The sequence below is a fragment of the Hyla sarda genome, chromosome 2 (assembly GCF_029499605.1).
Source record: "Hyla sarda isolate aHylSar1 chromosome 2, aHylSar1.hap1, whole genome shotgun sequence".
In the NCBI taxonomy this organism is placed as follows: domain Eukaryota; kingdom Metazoa; phylum Chordata; class Amphibia; order Anura; family Hylidae; genus Hyla; species Hyla sarda.
In genome coordinates this window covers 513,173,964-513,196,069 of record NC_079190.1, presented here as the reverse complement: position 1 = coordinate 513,196,069, position 22,106 = coordinate 513,173,964, and the positions used below count along the sequence as shown (strand labels likewise).

The window sequence follows — 22,106 nt, the reverse complement described above, 5'->3', positions numbered from 1 at the left end:
TTCTTTAATCCTCAACTTCCTACAAACAGTTTTGGTTAATTTCAGATGTCAGGCTGAGAAACTGGGTCTTGTCTATCCATACTGAATCTTAAAGGCTTTCCAGACCCTTAAATATATGTTAAACTTCTTTTCATTCGGCCATCAAGGTACTGATAACCAAGATCTCTCTGGAAGGATCCACGGTGGACTTACTGACATGTCCTCAGACAGGTGAACCATTGTCTTCTGGCCCATCAAAATTACAGATACTCCATCCTGTTTGATCTTCTTTATGACCCTTTGGCATTAGGGAGAATGGTGGAAAGATGCAACTTCTCTTCCTCCAGAATTAAAAGAAGGTGACTACAGAGGAGGGGGCAAGTCTGCAGGATTGAGAGGGAAGAATCTCCGAAGCTCTCTTCTTTTTGGATGTGAACATGTCTTCCAACATCTCCATGATAATAGAGAACACTTCTTGGTTCAGAGAATGTCCTGTCCAACTGACTGGTATGCTTCGGCACCTTTCGTATATATATAGTGCATACATATATATGACCTGATCCCTTCCTTACAGGGATTCCCACGCTAATACAGTGAGTACATCCCATGCAACTATAAGTGAAGCTATTGCTGGGACGGGGTAAGGTCATTCATTGCTACTATATATTTGCTTCCTTGCAGGGACTTCAGACATTGACAAGGGAATGCCTGCGTGGATGACAGCCACCTGTAGCCATTACATATAACCTGCAATGCATATTACTATAAGGGTACGTTCACACTGACAAATATGTGCAAGGAATTTGCGCTGAAAAAAATCCGCTCAGAAATTAAAAAAATTTTCTGCACAGAATCTGCACGGAATTCCGCACAGAACTCAGTGTGCAATTCAACGCGGCATAGGAGACATTGTTTAAAAAATTTATTTTTTACGCGGGAATTCGACGCGAAAGTGTGGTGGACTGAGAAAAAAATTTACATTCAGTTCTATGAGGTTAGGACGCGAATTCCGCATGAAGAACATGTTCATTCTTCATGCGGAACGGAATTCAGGGACAGAATTCCGCTAGCGGAAATTCCTCAGTGTGAAATTGAATTTCATACTATGGGGTTTTTCACTGCTGAATGAATTGGAGAGGAATAAACAAGTAGAATTACTAGCGGAAATTCCTCTCCAAACCTTCAGTGTGAACATAACCTAACTTAGACGCATGTTTGTTTTTTTAACTTTTCTCGGGAGCTACATTTGCAAAGGTTCCCCTGAGGAAGTCTCCGTGCATACAAAAAAAAGCATGCGGACAGAAACGCGTTGGGAATATATGTAAATGATACTACAAATGTGGTTATTATATGGTGAAACTTTGCAGTCTTATACATTTGGGGGAAAAAGTCCCATGTTTACCCTACACCTTTTGGTATCCACTTTTCTGGTGGCTTTTAACGCGATTCATAAATTTGATACTTTTAGCGTCACCCCTTTCATCAACTATTGCCTTGATGTACTTTTGATTACCAACAGAGTTGTGAACAGATTTTCTTTCATCTTTAGATGGATTTCCAAAAGGGAAGACAACTGGTTCTCCGTCATAAGAAACATTTGAGAAGAAGATCGTTCTAGGGGGAACACTGGACCTTTTGCGCCCCGCTTGTTTTGATATGCTACTGTAGTGGTGTTGTCTGTATATATGTTCAAGTTATTACCGATATTTGTGGAATCCACCATTGTAGAGATAGAAGGACCTCATACTTCTCTGTAATAGGAGGATGGGCTTCGATGTTGAGTCTAGAGATGAGCAAACTTACAGTTAATTCGATCCGTCACGAACTTCTCGGCTCGGCAGTTGATGACTTTTCCTGCATAAATTAGTTCAGTTTTCAGGTGCTCCGGTGGGCTGGAAAAGGTGGATACAGTCCTAGGAGACTCTTTCCTAGGAATGTATCCACCTTTTCCAGCCCACCGGAGCACCTGAAGGCTGAACTAATTTACGCAGGATAAGTCATCAACTGCCGAGCCGAGAAGTTCGTGACGAATCGAATTTACTGTAAGTTCGCTCATCTCTAGTTGAGTCCATTGGCCTTGTAGAGCTCAACACCATGGGCTTGCACCGGTCGCCATGTGGACCACTGAACCTCTGGAGATACCGACTGTTCAACCAACAGAAGAGACAGCCTTACCTAAGAAGATAGTGTTAGATTTCGAATTAAGGATCCCGATCCGCCATCCCATTTTTGTAGGACGTCTCACTGTGCCTACTTTACTGCCATAATGCAAGATGTCCGGACCATTGTACTAACACTGCTTTCCTGAAGTACTTATGTGGGAAAGGAAAAGCCAGATACTCTCACTAGATGATGCTCTACCAAGGTGGAATCTAAGAGAACTTCTAGAACAGTGTTTCCCAACCAGGATGCCTCCAGCTGTTGCAAAACTACAACTCCCAGCATGCCCGGACAGCCTTTGGCTGTCCGGGCATGCTGGGAGTTGTAGTTTTGCAACAGCTGGAGGCATCCTGGTTGGGAAACACTGTCCTAGAAGATTTTCTGCTACTATCTTTATGAAAACTCTCAGGGCCTGTGAAATCCTAAAATGAAGAGCCTAAAGGTGAAAACAACAATTCGCAAAGCAAACCACACAACTTCTGATGGGACGGATGGATCGGTACATTGTAAATGTCCTCCAGATAGATTAAGGCCATCACACAAGCCGTGAACAGCAGATTTTTGTTTAATTTTAGCATCTTTTCCTGTAGGAAAGAAACTGATTAAGGCTGGGTTCACATTACGTTTTCAGCAATACGGGACCGTATACGGCTTGGGGGAGCGAAAACCGGGCGCTCACGTATCCCAGCCGTATGCAATTCATATCAGTGAGCCGACCGGAGTGAAACGCCGACTCCTGTCAACTCATTTTTGCCCCATATGAGGTTTTCCCACAGGACCTAAAACCCTAGTGTACCACGGTTTTTGGTCCAGGGGGAAAACCACATGCAAAGCAAAAATGAGCCGACCAGAGTCAGCGTTTCACTCCGGTCGGCTCACTGAAATGAATTACATACGGGCCACATATGGCTGGGATGCGGGAGTGGCCGGTTTTTGCTCCCTCCAGCCGTATACGTCCCCTTATTCCTGAAAACCTAATTGTGAACCCAGCCTTATCCCTGTAAATTTATGAGAGAGTAGTACATCACTGCTCCCTCCGGAGGATGGACTGGGTGAAGAACTTTTTTGGGAGGAGAGAAAACTTGTCACGGTAGATTGTTTTAAAGGTCCCACCTTTACCCCAGTGCGAAGAAACCTATCCCCCCGATAGAGACATGAACTACATGACCTGTCCTGATGGTGCTGAGAACCCAAGGACTGGAGGAAAAACTCTGCAGGCTTTGGCCAGGACAGGCAGGCATCCTCCCATTGGAAACATAGCTGGGAATCTGTGGAATCTCTGCTGGGGTTACAGCGGAATCCATACCTTTGTTGTAGACCCTGAACTTCTTGTTTTCCTGCAAAGATTGGTTAGTCTTCCTGAAATACTTTTTTATTTTGAACAGACCTCGTCTTTCCTTAAAAAAGGAACTTAAAATAGAAGCCTTCTCCAGGAGGGCGAACATTCTGTGACAAGTTCTCTCCTCCAAATAAAAAGTCCTGAGTCCTATCACTGCCACCGCACCAAGCCCCCCGCTCCCCCCACCGTCGCACCGCTCCGCGCCCCCTACCGCCCCACCGCACCGCCCCAGCCCAATTACCTCCCCCATCCACGGTTTTATAATTACTTGTTCCAGGGGTCCACTCTACATCTGGCTCCGGTGGCGTCCTACTGAGCTGTCACTGTGCGCACTGACGGTGACGTCACGTCGCGTCACTCGTCATTGCGCACAGCGTAACGCAGGACGCAGCAGGAGCCTGAAGTAGCGTGGACCCCATGCCCCAGGAACAGGTTATTATAAAACCGGGGATGGGGGAGGCCATGGGGCCGGGGCAACGCGGTGCGGTGGGGCATTATCGGCAAGGTAATTGCCGATACCGATAATGCCCAAAATCATGATTATCGGCCAAACCGATAATCGGTCGATCCCTATACGTTACCCTCCTCATGAATACTTTATTCCCCTGAGAATATAACAGAGCCCTAAGAGCAACTAGAAAAAGAGGTACAGTATATACTCGAGTATATACGGTACTAAAAACTTCTACACAGACAATCTTCTTCATGCTGTTTGCCAAGGCTAAAAAATCCTGAGCCACAATGTTATCCCCGTATGCAGGACAGATTGTTCTAGGAGTCTTTTATGGTCAGCGCACTCCATGTGATACGTCTTAGATGCTTAGAGCGTTATTTAGAAATGAACAGACCCCTAAGAGCATGTTCTAATGGTAGTTAAATGCGTGAAATGTCCATCCGGGATACACGGGGCTGATATTCCGCACATTTGAAAGTTCTGTCGGGCACTAGGACCATTTTGAAATGAGCCGTCTCATAGATGACAATGCATTCCTGAGCGAACGCCGCAGAAAATAGACAGGTTTTATTTTTTTTAGGATGCTGGAATCAGGATTTCCACGGCAATAACATCCGCCGCAGAAATTTCATCATGTGCACAGTGCAGCAGAATCCCATTGAAATCAATGGGGCTCTGATGCAGCAGAACGTGCGGAATAATCCGGTGGAATTCTGCACGGTCATTCCATAGTTGAATCATACCCATTGAAAGAATCAGGCCCCCCCCCCCCCCATTACTAAAAAATAGACCGTTCACCAGAAGGCGGCCACAAATCCCTTTCCTAGGTACCAGGCTGGAGCCTCAAGAGCCTCGTCAGAGCCTTGTTCACCCTCCTGCTGGTAAGGTTGGAGTGAAGGTTTTCCATCACTATTAGTCCATAGGAAAAGGAAAAAGATTCCTGCTTGGCCAAGTCACAAAACTAAATCCACTTAATCATATCCACACCAAGGAGAAGGAGCTGATAAGACCCAACGGGTTCCGGTCACTTGGATCCTAGTCATAGATCTAGTCCTTGTACTAGTGTGCACTGGTTTTTGCTTTTTACATCACTATGGAGGGCTGGCTAGAGATGATCCGGTGTCCAGACTTCAGGTTCCAAAAGAGTCTAATGCTTTGCCCCATTCCTGCCATTTCAAGCTAGGGTGCCCAGATGTGGAAGGTGAGAAGTGGATATCTTCAGGGAGAAAACCCCCTAGGCTCCCTATCCTCAGAACAGGGTGCCTCAAGTAAGGAGTGTCCTGCGTTCATCTTCACAGGGTTCCCATTAGTTGCCTCATTCATTTCAGCGCAGCATTCGGCTCATTACTGCTACGTTATGGCGTAATGCTGGTAAATGTGCACTGAACAGGCTGTGCGATGATTTACACAGGACACTACTAATAGCATGTTGAGGGGAAAAAGGGTTACAATAATGTACCGGGCAAGGTATTGTGCAAGCAGAAATGCAAGAAACACCAGTAGCAACAAAAGGGTTACACTAATGTACAGTGACCCCCCCCAACCTACGATGGCCCCAACATATGATTATTTCAACATACAATGGCCTCTCAGAGGCAGCATCAACATACAATGCTTTCCGCATAAACGGCTCTCTGGCAGCGCAGACTGCTTCAGCTGCCCCCGGATAGCCCCCGTGTGGTCCGCTGACGATCACTTACCTGTCCTCAGCGCTCCAGCGCATCCTCTTCGGGATCCCCTGCATTGTCGGCACTCTCCATAGTCATCATCACGTCGCTGCGCTCGCCGTCCAGTCATCCAATAGGAGCGACGGAGAGAGAAGATGACACGGAAGCAGAGGCCTTGCCGGAGTGTCGGGGACACCCCGGGGATGCGGCGACAGCGATGGAAGGCGACATCCAGGGCAGCGGTGACGGTCCGGAGCGGCGGGGACACGTGAGTATAACCTCCAATACAAGTGGTCTTCAACCTGTGGACCTCCAGATGTTGCAAAACTACAACTCCCAGCATGCCCGGACAGCCGTTGGCTGTCCGGGCATGCTGGGTGTTGTAGTTTTGCAACATCTGGAGGTCCGCAAGTTGTAGACCACTGTCTTATACTTTACATTGCACGGATCCCTCAACATACGATGGTCCATTTGGAACGGATTACCATCGTGTGTTGAGGGACCACTGTACCGGGCAAGGTATTGTGTAAGCAGCAATGCAAGAAACACCAGTAGCAACAAAAGGGTTACACTAGCTACTGCTGAGAAGCTGAATTGGGGGAGGGATTACACTGCAGCACTGTGGGCATACAGCAGTAGGTACATTGGTATTTGCTCAGGGGACAGCTGCCCCAAGCTTTATATGGGTGGTCAGGGTATGAGAAGAAAGCCTTGACTTGTCTGGATCATCTTAAGCCGACAGATTGGCTCAGCGAACAGGCACCGAGTCCGGGCGCTCTCTCCCTCTCATGCACCTAGTACATGCCCTGCCCCCACCTGCTGTGTTTTGTCCTGGGTCTCTGTGTTACTAAGACAGAAATCCCTCAACAAAAGGCAGAGGACAGCAGATTGCAAAAGGGGGGAGATGCCTAACAGCCAAGACTTTAGGGCCGTTATTATCTAGATTTGTCACCAATCAAGTTTTTATAGCTGAAAGAGGGAAACTGCACTATATGACTAATGAATGATATTTAGACAAATACATAGGTTGGTGAGAGGGAAAGGATGGGCTATGGGTTTAGTTCCCCGGAGTACCCCTTTAAGTTTTCAGTAGCCCAAGGGTATTCTAACATGGCATATTGTTGTGAATAATGACATGAAATATATGGTAGAAATTTTGAAGAGAATCTGACACATGTTCACCTGCGCTTAACCCAGTAAAGTGTGTTATAGTGCGGGTAAACAGCTATACACAGAGGACATAAATCCATTGAGTATATGCAGAATTCTGTCACTAAACTGCTATCCAGCTCCCCTGCCACCTCCATATTCGGCCCCCTTCATTAATATGCTAATGAATGCCGCAGGTGAGCACAGAAAGCACTTAAAGGGGTACTCCGCCCCTAGACATCTTATCCCCCATCCAAAGGATAGGGGATAAGATGTCAGATCGCCGTGGTCCCGCTGCTGGGGAGCCCCGGGATCCCCGCTGCGGCACTGCGCTATCATTACTGCACAGAGCGAGTTCGCTCTGCACGTAATGACGGGCAGTACAGGGGCCGTAGCATCGTTACGACACGGCTCCGCCCCTCGTGACATCACAGCCCGCCCCTTTCAATACAAGTCTATGGGAGGGGGCGTGGCAGTAGTCACGCCCCCTCCCATAGACTTGCATTAAGGGGATGGGCCGTGATGTCACGCTGCTCCGTCCCCCGTATCGCCCGTCATTACGCACAGAGCGAACTCGCTCTGTGCTGTAATGAGAGCAGAGTGCCGCAGCGGCAATCCCAGGGGTCCCCAGCAGCGGGACCGCAGCGATCTGACATCTTATCCCCTATCCTTTGGATGGGGGATAACATGTCTAGGGGCGGAGTACCCCTTTAACTGTGGCCTTAGTTAGAATTGTAATGAAGGGGTGGGGCCGATGGACAATATGGAGGAGGTAGAGATGTGATCCCTCTTTGTAAAGCTGTTCACCCGCACTATAACACAGTATATTGGGTTTAGTGCTGGTGAACATTTGACTCTACAGAAGTGGAGTTTTAGATGCCAATCAGACCCTTTCAATAGGGCTAATTGATGGCCAGCACTTCTGGACTGCTTTCCTGAGGCGCATTCTCAGAATAGGCGACATGTCACATATCTAATACATATCAATGCATACGCAAAACAACAAAACAAAACACCACATGTGGCAGTTTAGTGTGAGTGAAAATTGTTAGGCTGCTTTCACACTGAGCATTCATTCGTTATTAAATGTCCGTCTTCTCTGTAAAAACGTACGTTTAAAAACGGATGAAATAAAGGGTGCTAACGGCTGAATAAATATAACGCTAAATGTCTGCCCCCTCCCCCCCCCCCCAGTACTTCTATATACATATCCCCCTGCTGCCATATGAATGAAAGGTATTTCTATTAGCAGCGCAGAGAGTCGGCACTATAATCTGCTAATAGAAATACTTTTCATTCATACGGCGGTAGGGGCATATGTATATAGAAGCGCTGCGAGGGCACATATACATGCGCTGCAGGGGTAGATATTTAATGCGCTGGCGAGGGGTATATATTTAATGCGCTGGCGAGGGGCTAGATATATAGGCTATGTGTCTGCCCCCTCTGCAGCACTATATATCTTGCCCCCCACAGTGCTTTTAACCCCTTAAGGACTCAGGGTTTTTCCGTTTTTGCACTTTCGTTTTTTCCTCCTTACCTTTTAAAAATCATAACCCTTTCAATTTTCCACCTAAAAATCCATATTATGGCTTATTTTTTGCGTCGCCAATTCTACTTTGCAGTGACATTAGTCATTTTACCCAAAAATGCACGGCGAAACGGAAAAAAAAAAATCATTGTGCGACAAAAATCGAAAAAATACGCCATTTTGTAACTTTTGGGGGCTTCTGTTTCTACGCAGTGCATATTTCGGTAAAAATTACACATTATCATTCTGTAGGTCCATACGGTTATAATGATCTACTTATATAGGTTTGATTTTGTCGCACTTCTGGAAAAAATCATAACTACATGCAGGAAAATTTATACGTTTAAAAATGTCATCTTCTGACCCCTATAACTTTTTTATTTTTCCACATACAGGGCGGTATGAGGGCTCATTTTTTGCGCTGTGATCTGAAATTTTTATCGGTATGATTTTTGTTTTTATCGGACTTTTTGATCACTTTTTATTCATTTTTTAATGGTATAAAAAGTGACCAAAATACTCTTTTTTGGACTTTGGAATTTTTTTTGCACGTACGCCATTGACCGTGCGGTTTAATTAATTATATATTTTTATAGTTCGGACATTTACGCACGCGGCGATACCACATTTTTTTTTTTTTTTTTTACACGGTTTTATTTTTTTTATGGGAAAAGGGGGGTGATTCAAACTTTTATTAGGGAAGGGGTTAAATGACCTATATTAACACTTTTTTTTTTGCAGTGTTATAGGTCCCATAGGGACCTATAACACTGCACACACTGATCTCCTATGCTGATCACTGGCGTGTATTAACACGCCTGTGATCAGCGTTATCGGCGCTTGACTGCTCCTGCCTGGATCTCAGGCACGGAGCAGTCATTCGTCGATCGGACACCGAGGAGGCAGGTAAGGGCCCTCCCGGTGTCCGGTCAGCTGTTCGGGACGCCGCGATTTCACCGCGGCGGTCCCGAACAGCCCGAATGAGCAGCCGGGTCACTTTCACTTTAGAAGCGGCGGTCAGCTTTGACCGCCGCTTCTAAAGGGTTAATACCGCACATAGCCGCGATCGGCGATGTGTGGTATTAGCCGTGGGTCGTTGATGAGCGCCGGGACCGACGCGATATGATGCGGGATTGCGGCGCGATCCCGCTTCATATCGCGGGAGCAGGGGTTAATATAGATATGGCCTCTGCTACTCACAAAGTTCATTTTTCAACCTCTCACTGGGAGCCCTGATTGGCTCCTCAGTACCGGCCATTCAGGGCTCCCGTGGGGGATTCAAAAATGAAAGCTAAAACGCACTGATGCATCGCAGGGTTGCAGAGCTTGCCGCCCGCTCCCCTGCTCAATAACTTCAGATCAATCCCTCAGCCCCTGTACTACAACCCACATCATGGAACAGACTATTCCATGATGGGGGTTGTAGTACAAACACTAATGTAGCCTCCCCAGCTGTCTGCAGACTCCCACAGCTAGGGAATTACTACTCCCATCATGGAAAGAAGTCTGTTCCATGATGGGAGTAGTAGTCCTCCCTCAGCACTGCAGGAGTCTGCTGATGTCACCTCTTCTGAGCATGCTCAGAAGTAATAACGGATATAATAAACTGTGTGCAAACGGATGACATAAAGGCTCATCCGTCAGCCATAGACTTCAATGTTAAAAATAACGGCCGTTAATTTACCTGTTTCTTGTGACGGAAGAAAAATTAGTGCATGTCCCGTTATTTCTTCCGTCACAACTAACGGCCGTTATTCATGACTGACTATAACGGGTCATAACGGGTAATAAAAAAAATCCCATAGACTTGAATGGAGTTGTTTAACGTCCGTTTAACAGGGGTTTTCTAACGGATGTTTGTAACGGATGAATTTTTATAGTGTGAAAGCAGCCGTACAGTGAAAAAAAAAAAATAATTTGTGTAATACAATTATGGCCAGATTAGAAAAAAAAATTTAAAAAAAATTAAAAATTAAAAACAACATCTTGCACCAACTTCATAGCACCAGCGCAGAACCAAGGAATTAAAAATAAAATTTATATATCAATGAATGGAAGAGTTTAATAAAAGGAGGAATCAATCAGTACAACCATAAACAGATTTTTTGGGATTTAGTCCACCTCTTATTTTAACAGATGTGTGAGGAAGAAGCCATACATACCTATTCCTAGCCTGCGGTACGGTGCCAGACAGCCGAGGGTCATGATATAAAGTCTCTTCTGATTCTGAGAGTGGTCGACTCGACAACAAACGGCCCCAACCGCAATGTCATTGAAATAGGCTGCAGAAGGAAGACACAAGAACATTACTATCTGTCAGAGATTCTTTACTGTAAGAGCAGTGAGACTATGGAACTCTCTGCTACATGATGTTGTGAGGTCTGACTCAATAAACAAGTTCAGGAGGATGTTTTTCTAGAAAGTAATATTACAGGTTATGGATAGTAGATTTATGGGGATAGAACGTTGATCCAGGGATTTATTCTGATCGCCATATTGGGGCCAGGAAGGAATTTTTCTTGTGTCATGGGGCAGTTTTGCCTTCCTCTGGATCAACACAGCAGGGTTTTAGGTTGAACTCTATGGACTTTTGCCTTTTTTCGACCTTACAAAACTATGTTACTATGTTACCAGGGATAGGCTGCCCCTATAACTGATCAGGAGACTAAAGTATGACCACATATTATCTAAAATATATTATATAAAACAAAACAAAATACAGTGACCCCTCGACTTACGATGGCCCCGACATACGATAATTTCAGCATGCGATGGCCTCTCAGAGGCCATCGCATGGTGAAGGCAGCATCAACATACGATGCTTTTGTATGTCGGGGCCATCGCATAAACGGCTATCCGGCAGCGCAGACTGCTTCAGCTGCCACCGGATAGACGTTTACGGTGCCCCGTGAGCTCCGGTGACGATCACTTACCTGTCCTCGGGGCTCCGGCTCGTCCTCTTCGGGATCCCCTGCATCGTCGGCGCTCTCCATCGACGTCATCCCGTCATCCAATAGGAGCGGTGTGCATAGCGACGTGATGGCGGCGACAGAGTGCGCAGAGGCCTTACCGGAGCGTCGGGGACACCTTGGGGACGTGGCGACATGCAGGGCAGCGGTGACGGTCCAGAACAGCGGGGACACGTGAGTACAACTTCCTCTAACAGTGGTCTTCAACCTGAGGACCTTCAGATGTTGCAAAACTTCAACACCCAGCATGCCCGGACAGCCAACGGCTGTCCGGACATGCTGGGTGTTGTAGTTTTGCAACATCTGGAGGTCCTCAGGTTGTAGACCACTGTCCTATACTTTACATTGCACGGATCCCTCAACATACGATGGTTTCAACAAACGATGGTCCATTTGGAACGGATTACCATCATATGTTGAGGGATCACTGTATATAAAATACATACATATTATATAAAATACACATAGATGCTGGTCATCTCCCTCCCCCTCCCCCAGATGCGTGCATGCTCAGCCCAGCTAAGTGTGCATGCATGTGGAGAAAGGGATCAGCTGAAATATAATAGTTGCTATTTTTTTTTCCCCCTCCGCTAACATCAAAAGGTGAGTGAGGAGACCCTGGAAAATTATAATTTGTACTACCAGTTTTAGACAATGGTTTAGTTGACTTCTTACATTACCTCCCCCCGTGTTTCCACCATCATTTCCTTACCAAGTTTTGCCAGCTCCCCAACCTCCAAGACGTCTTTGTAGAACTTGTCATTGTAACTGACTGGGAAGATGACCTGGTTCAAGCGCTTCAGCTGCTTAATGTTATGAGGAGTCACGTCTCCCAACTCGATCCGGCTACTGGAACAAAGCAAGAGATCCTTAACAATCATCCCACATTCTGAGGAAAGAACATTCTTAGTGCAGACTGGTTACTACAAGATGCCACAAGACTGAGGTTGTGTAATGAAGACAACGTTAACAGAAGTAAATAGCAAAATTAAATTGATAAGAATCTGAGATCTGCATTTATCAGACATATATATAACTCCCATATTAAAAAGGGAATGTGTTGGTTATTTTTCACAGATGAGAGAAAGATACTGAAACATAATACTTTTATTTCTAAATTTTTTCTACACTGCTCAAAAAAATAAAGAGAACTCTAAGATAACACGTCCTCGATCTGAATGAATGAACTAATCGTATGAAATACTTTCCTCTTTACATAGTTGAATGCGCTGACAACAAAATCACACAAAAATTATCAATGGAAATCATCAACCCATGGAGGTCTGGATATGGAGTCACCCTCAAAATCACAGAGGAAAACCCCACTACAGGCCGATCCAACTTTATGTAATGTCCTTAATACAAGTCCCAATGAGGCTCAGTAGTGTGTGTGGCCTCCACGTGCCTGTATGACCTCCCTACAACGCCTGGGCATGCTCCTGATGAGGTGGGGGATGGTCTCCTGAGGGATGTCCTCCCAGACCTGGACTAAAGCATCCGCCAACTCCTGGACAGTCTGTGGTGGATGGAGCGAGACGTCCCAGATGTGCTCAATCGGATTCAGGGGAACGGGCGGCCAGTCCATAGCATCAATGCCTTCCTCTTGTAAGAACTGCTGAGACACTCCAGCCACATGAGGTCTAGTATTGTCTTGTATTAGGAGGAACCCAGGGCCAACCGCACCAGCATATGGTCTCACAAGGGGTCTGAGGGTCTCATCTCTGTACCTAATGGCAATCAGGCTACCGCTGGCAAGCACATGGAGGGCTGTGCGGCCCCCCAAAGAAATGCCACACCACACCATTACTGACCCACCGCCAAACCGGTCATGCTGGAGGATGTTGCAGGCAGCAGAATGTTCTCCACGGCGTCTCCAGACTGTCACATGTGCTCAGTGTGAACCTGCTTTCATCTGTGAAGAGCACAAGGCCCCAGCAGAGAATTTGCCAATCTTGGTGTTCTCTGGCAAATGCCAAACATCCTGCACGGTGTTGGGCTGTAAGCAAAACCCCCACCTGTGGATGTCGGGGCCTCATACTATCCTCATGGAGTCTGTTTCTGACTGTTTGAGTGGACACATGCACATTTGTGTCCTGCTGGAGGTCATTTTGCAGGGCTCTGGCAGTGCTCCTCCTGCTCCTCCTTGCCCATAGGTGGAGGTAGCGGTCCTGCTGCTAGGTTGTTGTCCTCCTACGGCCTCCTCCACGTCTCCTGATGTACTGGCCTGTCTCCTGGTAGCACCTCCATGCTCTGGACACTACGCTGACAGACAAGGCAAACCTTCTTGCCACAGCTCGCATTGATGTGCCATCCTGGATGAGCTGCACTACCTGAGCCACTTGTGTGGGTTGTAGACTCCGTCTCATGCTACCACTAGAGTGAAAGCACCACCAGCATTCAAAAGTGACCAAAACATCAGCCAGGAAGCATAAGAACTGAGAAGTGGTCTGTGGTCACGACCTGCAGAACCACTCTTTTATGGGGGGTGTCTTGCTAAGTGGACAGTGTGATTTCACAGAAGTGTCATTGACTTGGAGTCACATTGTGTTGTTTACGTGTTCTTTATTTTTTTGAGCAATATTATGGGGGAGGCCATCTTGTGGGAGACTTATCACGGGCACACCGGAGACATCACAATTGCACAAGCTCCTAAAGACTTCCAGTGGTCCTATCCTTCTGTAAAGACCTCCAGCAATAAACTAGTCTTACTGGGGTTAATAAAAAACCTATTCCCTGCCATCAGTTCAGTATTTGGGCAAGAGGACAGATCACCAGTTCTTATCTATGGGGGTCTGGCCGCTTGGAACTCCATCAATAGCTACAGCTTTGGCTTCTCTTGGGAAAGGTGATGACAGGCGCTAGACCATCATCACGAGAAGTCAGGTTTCCTATAACTAAAGATAAGTCTAAGCCAGTGTTTACTAAGCAGTGGTTGCAATCTATAAAACAACCTTTAAGGGGTTACCCCCTTGCAAGGAAAGCCCTTACTAGAACCCCCTCCTAAAATAGTATCTTTATTGATATATATTTTAAAATTATACCCCACAAAAACATTTACAATTCCAGCGGGGCTTGGGTGGTGTATATATAGTGAGTAACTGACATTTACTTTGTAGGGGACGTATGTTTTGGTCCAGAATGTTGCTTATAAACTGTGTGCTTGCTGTACAGCACCCCTTCTGGTACCAAGTTCTTCTCCTATTAATACCACCCTATATATCCGCTGTGTTAAAACAGTCAACTACTCGCCTCCTCGACGTTTCGCTGAACGAATCAGCTTTGTCAAGGGTCTTTGTCAAGCCTCGCTACCTTTGACAAAGCTGATTTGTTCAGCAAAACGTCGGGGAGGCTAGTAGTTGACTATTTTAACACAGCGGATCTATAGGGTGGAATTAATAGAGGGACTTTGTACCAGAAGCTAAGGGGTGCTGTACAGCAAGCACACAGTTTATAAGCAACATTCTGGACCAAAACATATTCCCCCATACAAAGAAATCTGCAGAAGAAGAGAGGGAAAAAAAAAAAGGGAGAGGACAGCGCCTTGTGTATTATCCTAGGCACCAGGGTCCCAGCCGGGACTGGAGTGGTGAAGTCTCTTTAAATTAGTCGCTCACCTGATAAAGAATAAAAAACAGGTATATCACCCCTTTGGGGTACTTGAAGTGGAGAGGGAGTGAACTGCAAAGCCCAAGGTCCAATGAGAGAGGATTAAGTCTTCTCCCATGCAAGTACAGAGAGGGACAGGGAAAAAAACGGAACCTTATGGAGGCGCTGATCGCAGAATCCAGACCATTGAAACACAAATGTGTCAGAGAAAAGTGCCAGGAGGCACTATATTAACAAACTTCCAATGACGCGTTTTGGAGGGTATTTCCTCCATCAGATTGCCAATCTGATGAAGGAGGAAATACCATCCAAAATGCGTCATTGGAAGTTTGTTAATAAATATAGTGCCTCCTGGCACTTTTCTGACACATTTGTGTTTCAATGGTCTGGATTCTGCGATCAGAATTATTATTATATTATATATATTATATATTTTATATATTTTATATATATTTTATATATATTTTATATATTTTATATATATTTTATATATTTTATATATTTTATATTTTATATATTATATATTATATATATATACATACATACACACACCGCTGGAATTTTAAACGTTTGTTTGGGGTATAATTTTAAAATATATATCAATAAAGATTCTATTTAAGGGGGGGGGGGGGGTTCTAGTAAGGGCTTTCCACGCAAGAGGGTAACCCCTTAAAGGTTGTTATAGACTGTTTGCCATGTAACCTCCAGGGACCTCTTTTGTGATTTAGTTTATGCCCAGCTGTTGCAAAACTACGACTCCCAGCATGCCCGGCCAGATTTTGGCTGTCCAGGCATGCTGGGAGTTGTAGTTTTGCAACAGCTGTAGGTCCACAGTTCGGAGATAACTGAGCTATAATAATACTTGTACATTGGAGGGGCTCATTCTATCACACTGGGGGCAGAACAATGGCTATATGACTACTAGGCCCTCCAACTGTTGTAACACTACAGCTCCGGGCATGCCGGAAGTTGTAGTTTTACAGCAGCTGGAGGCACCATGGTTGAGAAACACTGGTCTAAGCAATGCAGCACCCATAATAAAACACTCATCTGTGGCACCACCTATGGGAATATTCCAGTTGTGTCAGCAGAACACACATGCAGTAAAGCAGTGTTTCCCCAACCTGTGGCCACCCAGCAATTCCAATCAAGCTCTGACAGCTGAAGGTTGTCAGGAACATGATGATAGGGGTTGTAGTTTTGCAGCAGCTGAAGAGCCGTAGGTTGACCTTTAGCTGTCAAGACATAAGAGTTGTAGTTTTGCAGCCGCTAGAGAGGAACGGGTTTTGGAACACTGAAAAAAGAAAAAAAAAAAAAAAAAAAAAAAAAAGGGTTCTCTATAAAAACTGGTTTAGTTTCCTCGCTATAGTGCTATTAGGGTGTCCATGTCCAACCCCAACATTATACAGATGATGAATGACATCCATCCTCCTGTACACCATCTACCCTACTACCCTGTCTATGCAAGTATTCATCAATGGCCTCTTGTATCTAATCTGTATACCAGGATGAACAAAGCTATAGAAGCCTCTCAAAAGGAAGAAAACAGTGTCCCTATTACAGGACACTCTTCAGCACAGCACCGAATTCTGGAGGCACACGAGCTGGTACTTGGCATATGATGGGTCACGCATTCCCTGCACTGGAAGCAGATTAGCTTCCTGGGCCAAGTTCAATGATCTCTCGTAGACCCTGGGTAAACCTAGGCCCAGAAGAGACAGACACAAAGCAACGTAATCCATTGTCAGAATGGGAAGCGCTAGGAGTCGGTAAGACATCGTCTTTCACACTCACCAGAACGCAGAGACGGTTCCATTGCTCATTGCTATAAATAGTCTCTGACCGTCCTAAGGAGGAATGTGCAGGCCTGAAACGGATCCCAGTGCAGATCGCTCCACCAAGCACAAAATCTATTTACGGCTATCGCTTGTTTAAATTTAGTCCGACAAATACGTCCATCGCACCCACATGGGCTCGGCTGGGTGCAAGATCCATGCAAAGAGACAACTTCATCAGTGCCCTACAGAAACCTCCACAAGAGGGCGCTGAAGGAGGACAATAAGTGAAGTAAATCGGATACACTGTACTTATTCACGTGTTTTAAAAGACATCTGCAGCGTGATTAACACTTATCCCCCCACAGGATAGGGGATAAGTGATCGCGGGGGGTCCGACCGCTGGGACCCCCTGTGATCTCCTGTATGGGACCGTGGCTGTCCCGTGCAGGGGGGCGTGCTGGTCGCAGCATGACGTTGCAGCCGGCACGCCTCCTCCATACATCTCTATGGGAGGCAGCGTTCGTGCCTCCCCGTCTCCCCATAGAACTGTATGGGGACAGGGAGGAGACGGGGCTACGTCACCATGAGCGCTAATGGCAGCGCCCCGTTAGGGAGATCGAGGGGAGTCCCAGCGGTCGGACCCCCCGCGATCAAACACTTATCCCCTATGTTGTAGATAGGGGATAGGTGTATATTGCGCTTAAGTTGTCCTTTAATGCCATACTTACTGCTGACCCATTTACCTGAAGGAGGGCATGGATACCCTTCGAGGTCGATGCCATTACCTCTGGCACCGGGTGACAAGAACAAGATTAAATGCAATATTAGAGTACAGGGAGGTGAATTGGCCCAAAGGTCAGTTCAGAGAAACACTCCCAAAAATGTTGACTCCTTTACAATATTTCCTATGTTGCTCCCTTTTCTCTGCAGGATATATTAAATATATTGGAAACGCAATCAATATCGTGTGTGTTTGGGGGGCTGAGGCTATCCCATTTGATCACATGAACAGGGGGTCCACTGAGCTCCTAGTAAATGAAGTAGCGACATGGGTGGTGGACCACATCTCCATTTACTCACTGTTTGTCTATCCATAGCAAGTGCAAGCTGCAGGTCAGCAGGACCGCTGTTGCTCCATTAGTGATCAGTCGGGGCCCCAGCAGTAGGACCCTACTCACATAGAGGCGTAACTATAGGGGGTGCAGAGATAGCAATCCAAATGGAGCCTTAGTGTCTAAGGGGTGCCCCCTAAGGTATATCTGCCCTATAGACAACAGAATTACTAATATATAGTAGACATAGGGTCATCAATATTTGAAAAAAATAATAATTAATATATATATATATATATATATATATATATATATATATATATATATATATATATATATATACACACACACACATATATACACACACACACACACGATCGACAGATATCGTTTTTTTAGGGCCGATAACTTATACAGATATAAGTTATCGCCAATTTATTTCCCCCCCCCCCCCCCCCCCGCGACACCGCTGCAGATCGTTGATTTAAGCGGGCGCTTTAAATCAATTCACTGCAGTGGCATTTGCGGTGCCTTAGGCCGCCGCCACCCGCTTCTCTCCCCCTCTGCCTGTCCGGGGGTCCTGAGACCTATCACCGCCACTGCCGTGCCGTGTAGGTCTATACAGTCACAAGGATACCCAATTTATGTAGGTTTTATTTTACTATTTAAAAAAAAATCCTAACTACAAGCACCAAAATTATTATGTTTAAAATTGTGATCTTCTGACCCCTATAACTTTATTTTTCAGCATACGGGGCGATATGAGGGCTCATTTTTTTCCATCGTGGTCAGTTTTTATTGGTACCATTTTGGTTTTGAAGGGACTTTTTGATCGCTTTTTATTAATATTTTAATAGTATATGAAGAGACCAAAAATGCGCAATTTGGGACTTTAGTATTTTTTTTTACGTGTACGCCATCGACCATGCGGTTTAGCTAACCTAATATTTTAAAAGTTCGGACACTTACGCATGCAGCTGTACCACATGATTTATATTTTTTTATTACATTATTTGATTTTTTTAAATGGGAAAAGGGGGGTCCGGGCATATTGGGAGTTGTAGATTTGCAACAGCTGGAGGCATCCTGGTTGGTAAACTCTGTCCTAAGGTCATTAAATTAGTCCCCAATCAGGACCCCCAGGTTATGAGTCAGTGCAGTACTGCTCTATGATAAGCCAAATCAAACATCCCCCCCCCCCACCCCAGATCCTACAGCCCAAACTACACTGCTCAAAAAAAATTAAAGGGAACACTTAAAGGGCTACTCCAGCCCTGAAATATCTTTTCCGCTATCCAAAAGATAGGGGATAAGATGTCTCACTGTGGGGGTACCGTCGCTGGGGACCCCCGCAATCTTGTATTCGCCACCCACCTGTGAGTTGCATGCCGCAGTGCCAGCTCACAAACATTCGGGTGGCGACCACGGGGCCGGAGTATCGTGACGTCACCCGCGCCCCCGCTATGCAAGTCTTTGGGAGGGGGCGTGACGGCCGTGTTCCCTTTATTTTTTTGAGCAGTGTAGTTTGGGCTGTAGGATCTGGGGGGTGGGAGTTTTATTTGGCTGACCATAGAGCAGTACTGCACTGACTCATAACCTGGGGGTCCTGATTGGCGACTAATTTAATGACCTCAGGGCAGTGTTTCCCAACCAGGGTGCCTCCAGCTGTTGCAAAACTACAAGTCCCAATTCTCACTCCTTCCTACTCTCACTAGATGCTGCTTTACCAAGGGTAAGAAGGAGGAATCTAAGAGAACTCCTAAAAGTGTTTCCCAACCAGGATGCCTCCAGCTGTTGCAAAACTACAACTCCCAGCATGCCCGGACAGCCAAAGGCTGTCCGGGCATTCTGGGAGTTGTAGTTTTGCAACAGCTGGAGGCACCCTGGTTGGGAAACACTACCTTAGGAGGTTGTATAGGACTGAAACTTGTGAAAAGTGACTTCATCGCTGATATCTGTGTGGACTTTTCTGCTTGACATTTATATTAGTGTAAGGGCCGAGCTGCAGAATGAGGAGACTCTTGCTTTGTAGGTTTTTGTGCGTTCTGCTAAATAGCGTTGTCCCTTCTTTCTGGAATAATCCTCCTCCTGCTTAACATTCAGAGGCTCTGGGAGAAGCGCTCGCCTGCTTTTCAGTCTCCTGCGTCCTATAAACTCTAGGATAGGAATGGTGATTGCAGAACGACTCTGAGCGTCTCTTGCGGCCAAGTATACCTTTCCCTCGAACTATGTGCTTTGACTTGGCAGAGCCTCGGAAAAAGTCCTACACATCTGTTCTTATTGTAGCTGGAACTCCTAGCAGGGTTATGGTTCTTCACAACGAAATGCTATATATATATATATATATATATATATATATAGATATATATATATATATATATATATATATATATATATATATATATATATATATATATATATATATGAGGCGCATAAGATATTGGAGGATTTTCAAAGTTAGAGAGCTCATCCAGTGGTGTACATAACTTTATAACAAAAAATAAATAAAAATAGAATGTTGTAGATCCTTCTGCAAGTTAAGTTCCGCCATGTTGGAAACTGTTCGGAGCAGGAGAGGTTTGCTATGGGCATTTTGCTCCTACTCTAAACAGTTCCTGACACGGAAAGGTGTAAGTAGAGAGCGTCGTGCAGCTCAAACAGGTGGGTAGTGAATACAAGATTGCAGGGGTCCCCAGCGGCGGGACCCCCGCGGTGAGACATCTTTATCCCCTATCCTTTGGATAGGGGATAAGATGTCTCCGGGCCAGAGTACCCCTTTAAACAACACAATGTAACTCCAAGTCACTGACACTTGTGTGAGATCCCACTGTCCACTCAGGAAGAACACTGATTGACAATCAATTTCACATGGAACAAACAACACGTGGAAATTATAGGCAATTAGCAAGACACCCCCAATAAAGGGGTGGTTCTGCAGGTGGTGACCACAGACCACTTAGTTCCTATGCTTCCTGGCTGATGTTTTGGTCACTTTTGAATGCTGGCGGTGCCTTCACTCTAGTGGTAGCATGAGACGCAGTCTACAACCGACACAAATGGCTCAGGTAGTGCAGCTCATCCAGGATGGCACATCAATGCGAGCTGTGGTAAGAAGGTTTGCTGTGTCTGTCAGCGTAGTGTCCAGAGCATGGAGGCGCTACCAGGAGACAGTCCAGTACATCAGGAGACGTGGAGGAGGCCGTAGGAGAGCAACAACCCAGCAGCAGGACCGATACCTCCGCCTTTGTGCAAGGAGGAGCAGGAGGAGCACTGCCAGAGCCCTGCAAAATGACCTCCAGCAGGACACAAATGTGCATGTGTCCACTCAAATGGTCAGAAACAGACTCCATGAGGGTGGTATGAGGGCCCGACGTCCACAGGAGGGGGTTGTGCTTACAGCCCAACACTGTGCAGGACGTTTGGCATTTGCCAGAGAACACCAAGATTGGCAAATTCACCACTGGAGCCACGTGCTTTCACAGATGAAAGCAGGTTCACACTGAGCACATGTGACAGTCTGGAGACGCCATGGAGAACGTTCTGCTGCCTGCAACATCCTCCAGCATGACCGGTTTGGCGGTGGGTCAGTAATGGTGTGGGGTGGTATTTCTTTGGGGGAGGCCACACAGCCCTCCATGTGCTTGCCAGAGGTAGCGTGACTGCCATTAGGTACCGAGATGAGATCCTCAGACCCCTTGTGAGACCATATGCTGGTGCGGTTGGCCCTGGGTTCCTCCTAATACAAGACAATGCTGGACCTCATGTGGCTGGAGTGTGTCAGCAGTAGGGATCGATCAATATCGTTTTTTTAGGGCCGATACCGATAATCGGTGGAGGATAGGGCCGATAGCCGATAACTTATACCAGAATATCGGTATAAGTTATCGGCTATTTATCCCCCCTCGACACCGCTGCAGATCATTGATTTAAAGCGGGCGCTTTAAATCAACGCACTGCAGTGGCTTTTGCGGTGCCATAGGCCGCCGCCACCATCCGCTTCTCTCCCCCTACCTGTCAGGGTGGTCCGGGCCATCCTGTCAGGGTGGGGCGGGGCATTATCGGCAAGGTAATTGCCGATACAGATAATGCCCAAAATCGTGATTATCGGCCGATAATATCGGCCATACCGATAATCGGTCAATCCCTAGTCAGCAATTCCTACAAGAGGAAGGCATTGATGCTATGGACTGGCCGCCCGTTCCCCTGAATCCGATTGAGCACATCTGGGACGTCTCGCTCCATCCTCCACAGACTGTCCAGGAGTTGGTGGATGCTTTAGTCCAGGTCTGGGAGGACATCCCTCAGGAGACCATCCCCCACCTCATCAGGAGCATGCCCAGGCGTTGTAGGGAGGTCATACGAGCACGTGGAGGCCACACACACTACTGAGCCTCATAGGGACTTATATTAAGGACATTACAT

The 22,106-nt window shown here is 46.2% G+C and overlaps 1 protein-coding gene across 2 annotated transcripts in view; it reads right to left on the bottom strand.

The window, feature by feature from the left end:
• The window catches only part of NAA50 (N-alpha-acetyltransferase 50, NatE catalytic subunit), a 36,139-nt gene that overhangs the window by 5,739 nt on the left and 8,294 nt on the right, over positions 1 to 22,106 (bottom strand). Inside the window, exons 2-3 of one of the 2 annotated variants that reach the window (XM_056559947.1) lie at positions 11,961 to 12,094; positions 10,442 to 10,561 (exon numbers count right to left, since the gene is read on the bottom strand). In XM_056559947.1, coding sequence (XP_056415922.1) covers positions 10,442 to 10,561; positions 11,961 to 12,094 — 254 coding nt within the window. Of the gene's footprint in view, positions 1 to 10,441; positions 10,562 to 11,960; positions 12,098 to 22,106 lie in introns of both variants that reach the window. The other variant, XM_056559946.1, reaches the window with a different exon arrangement.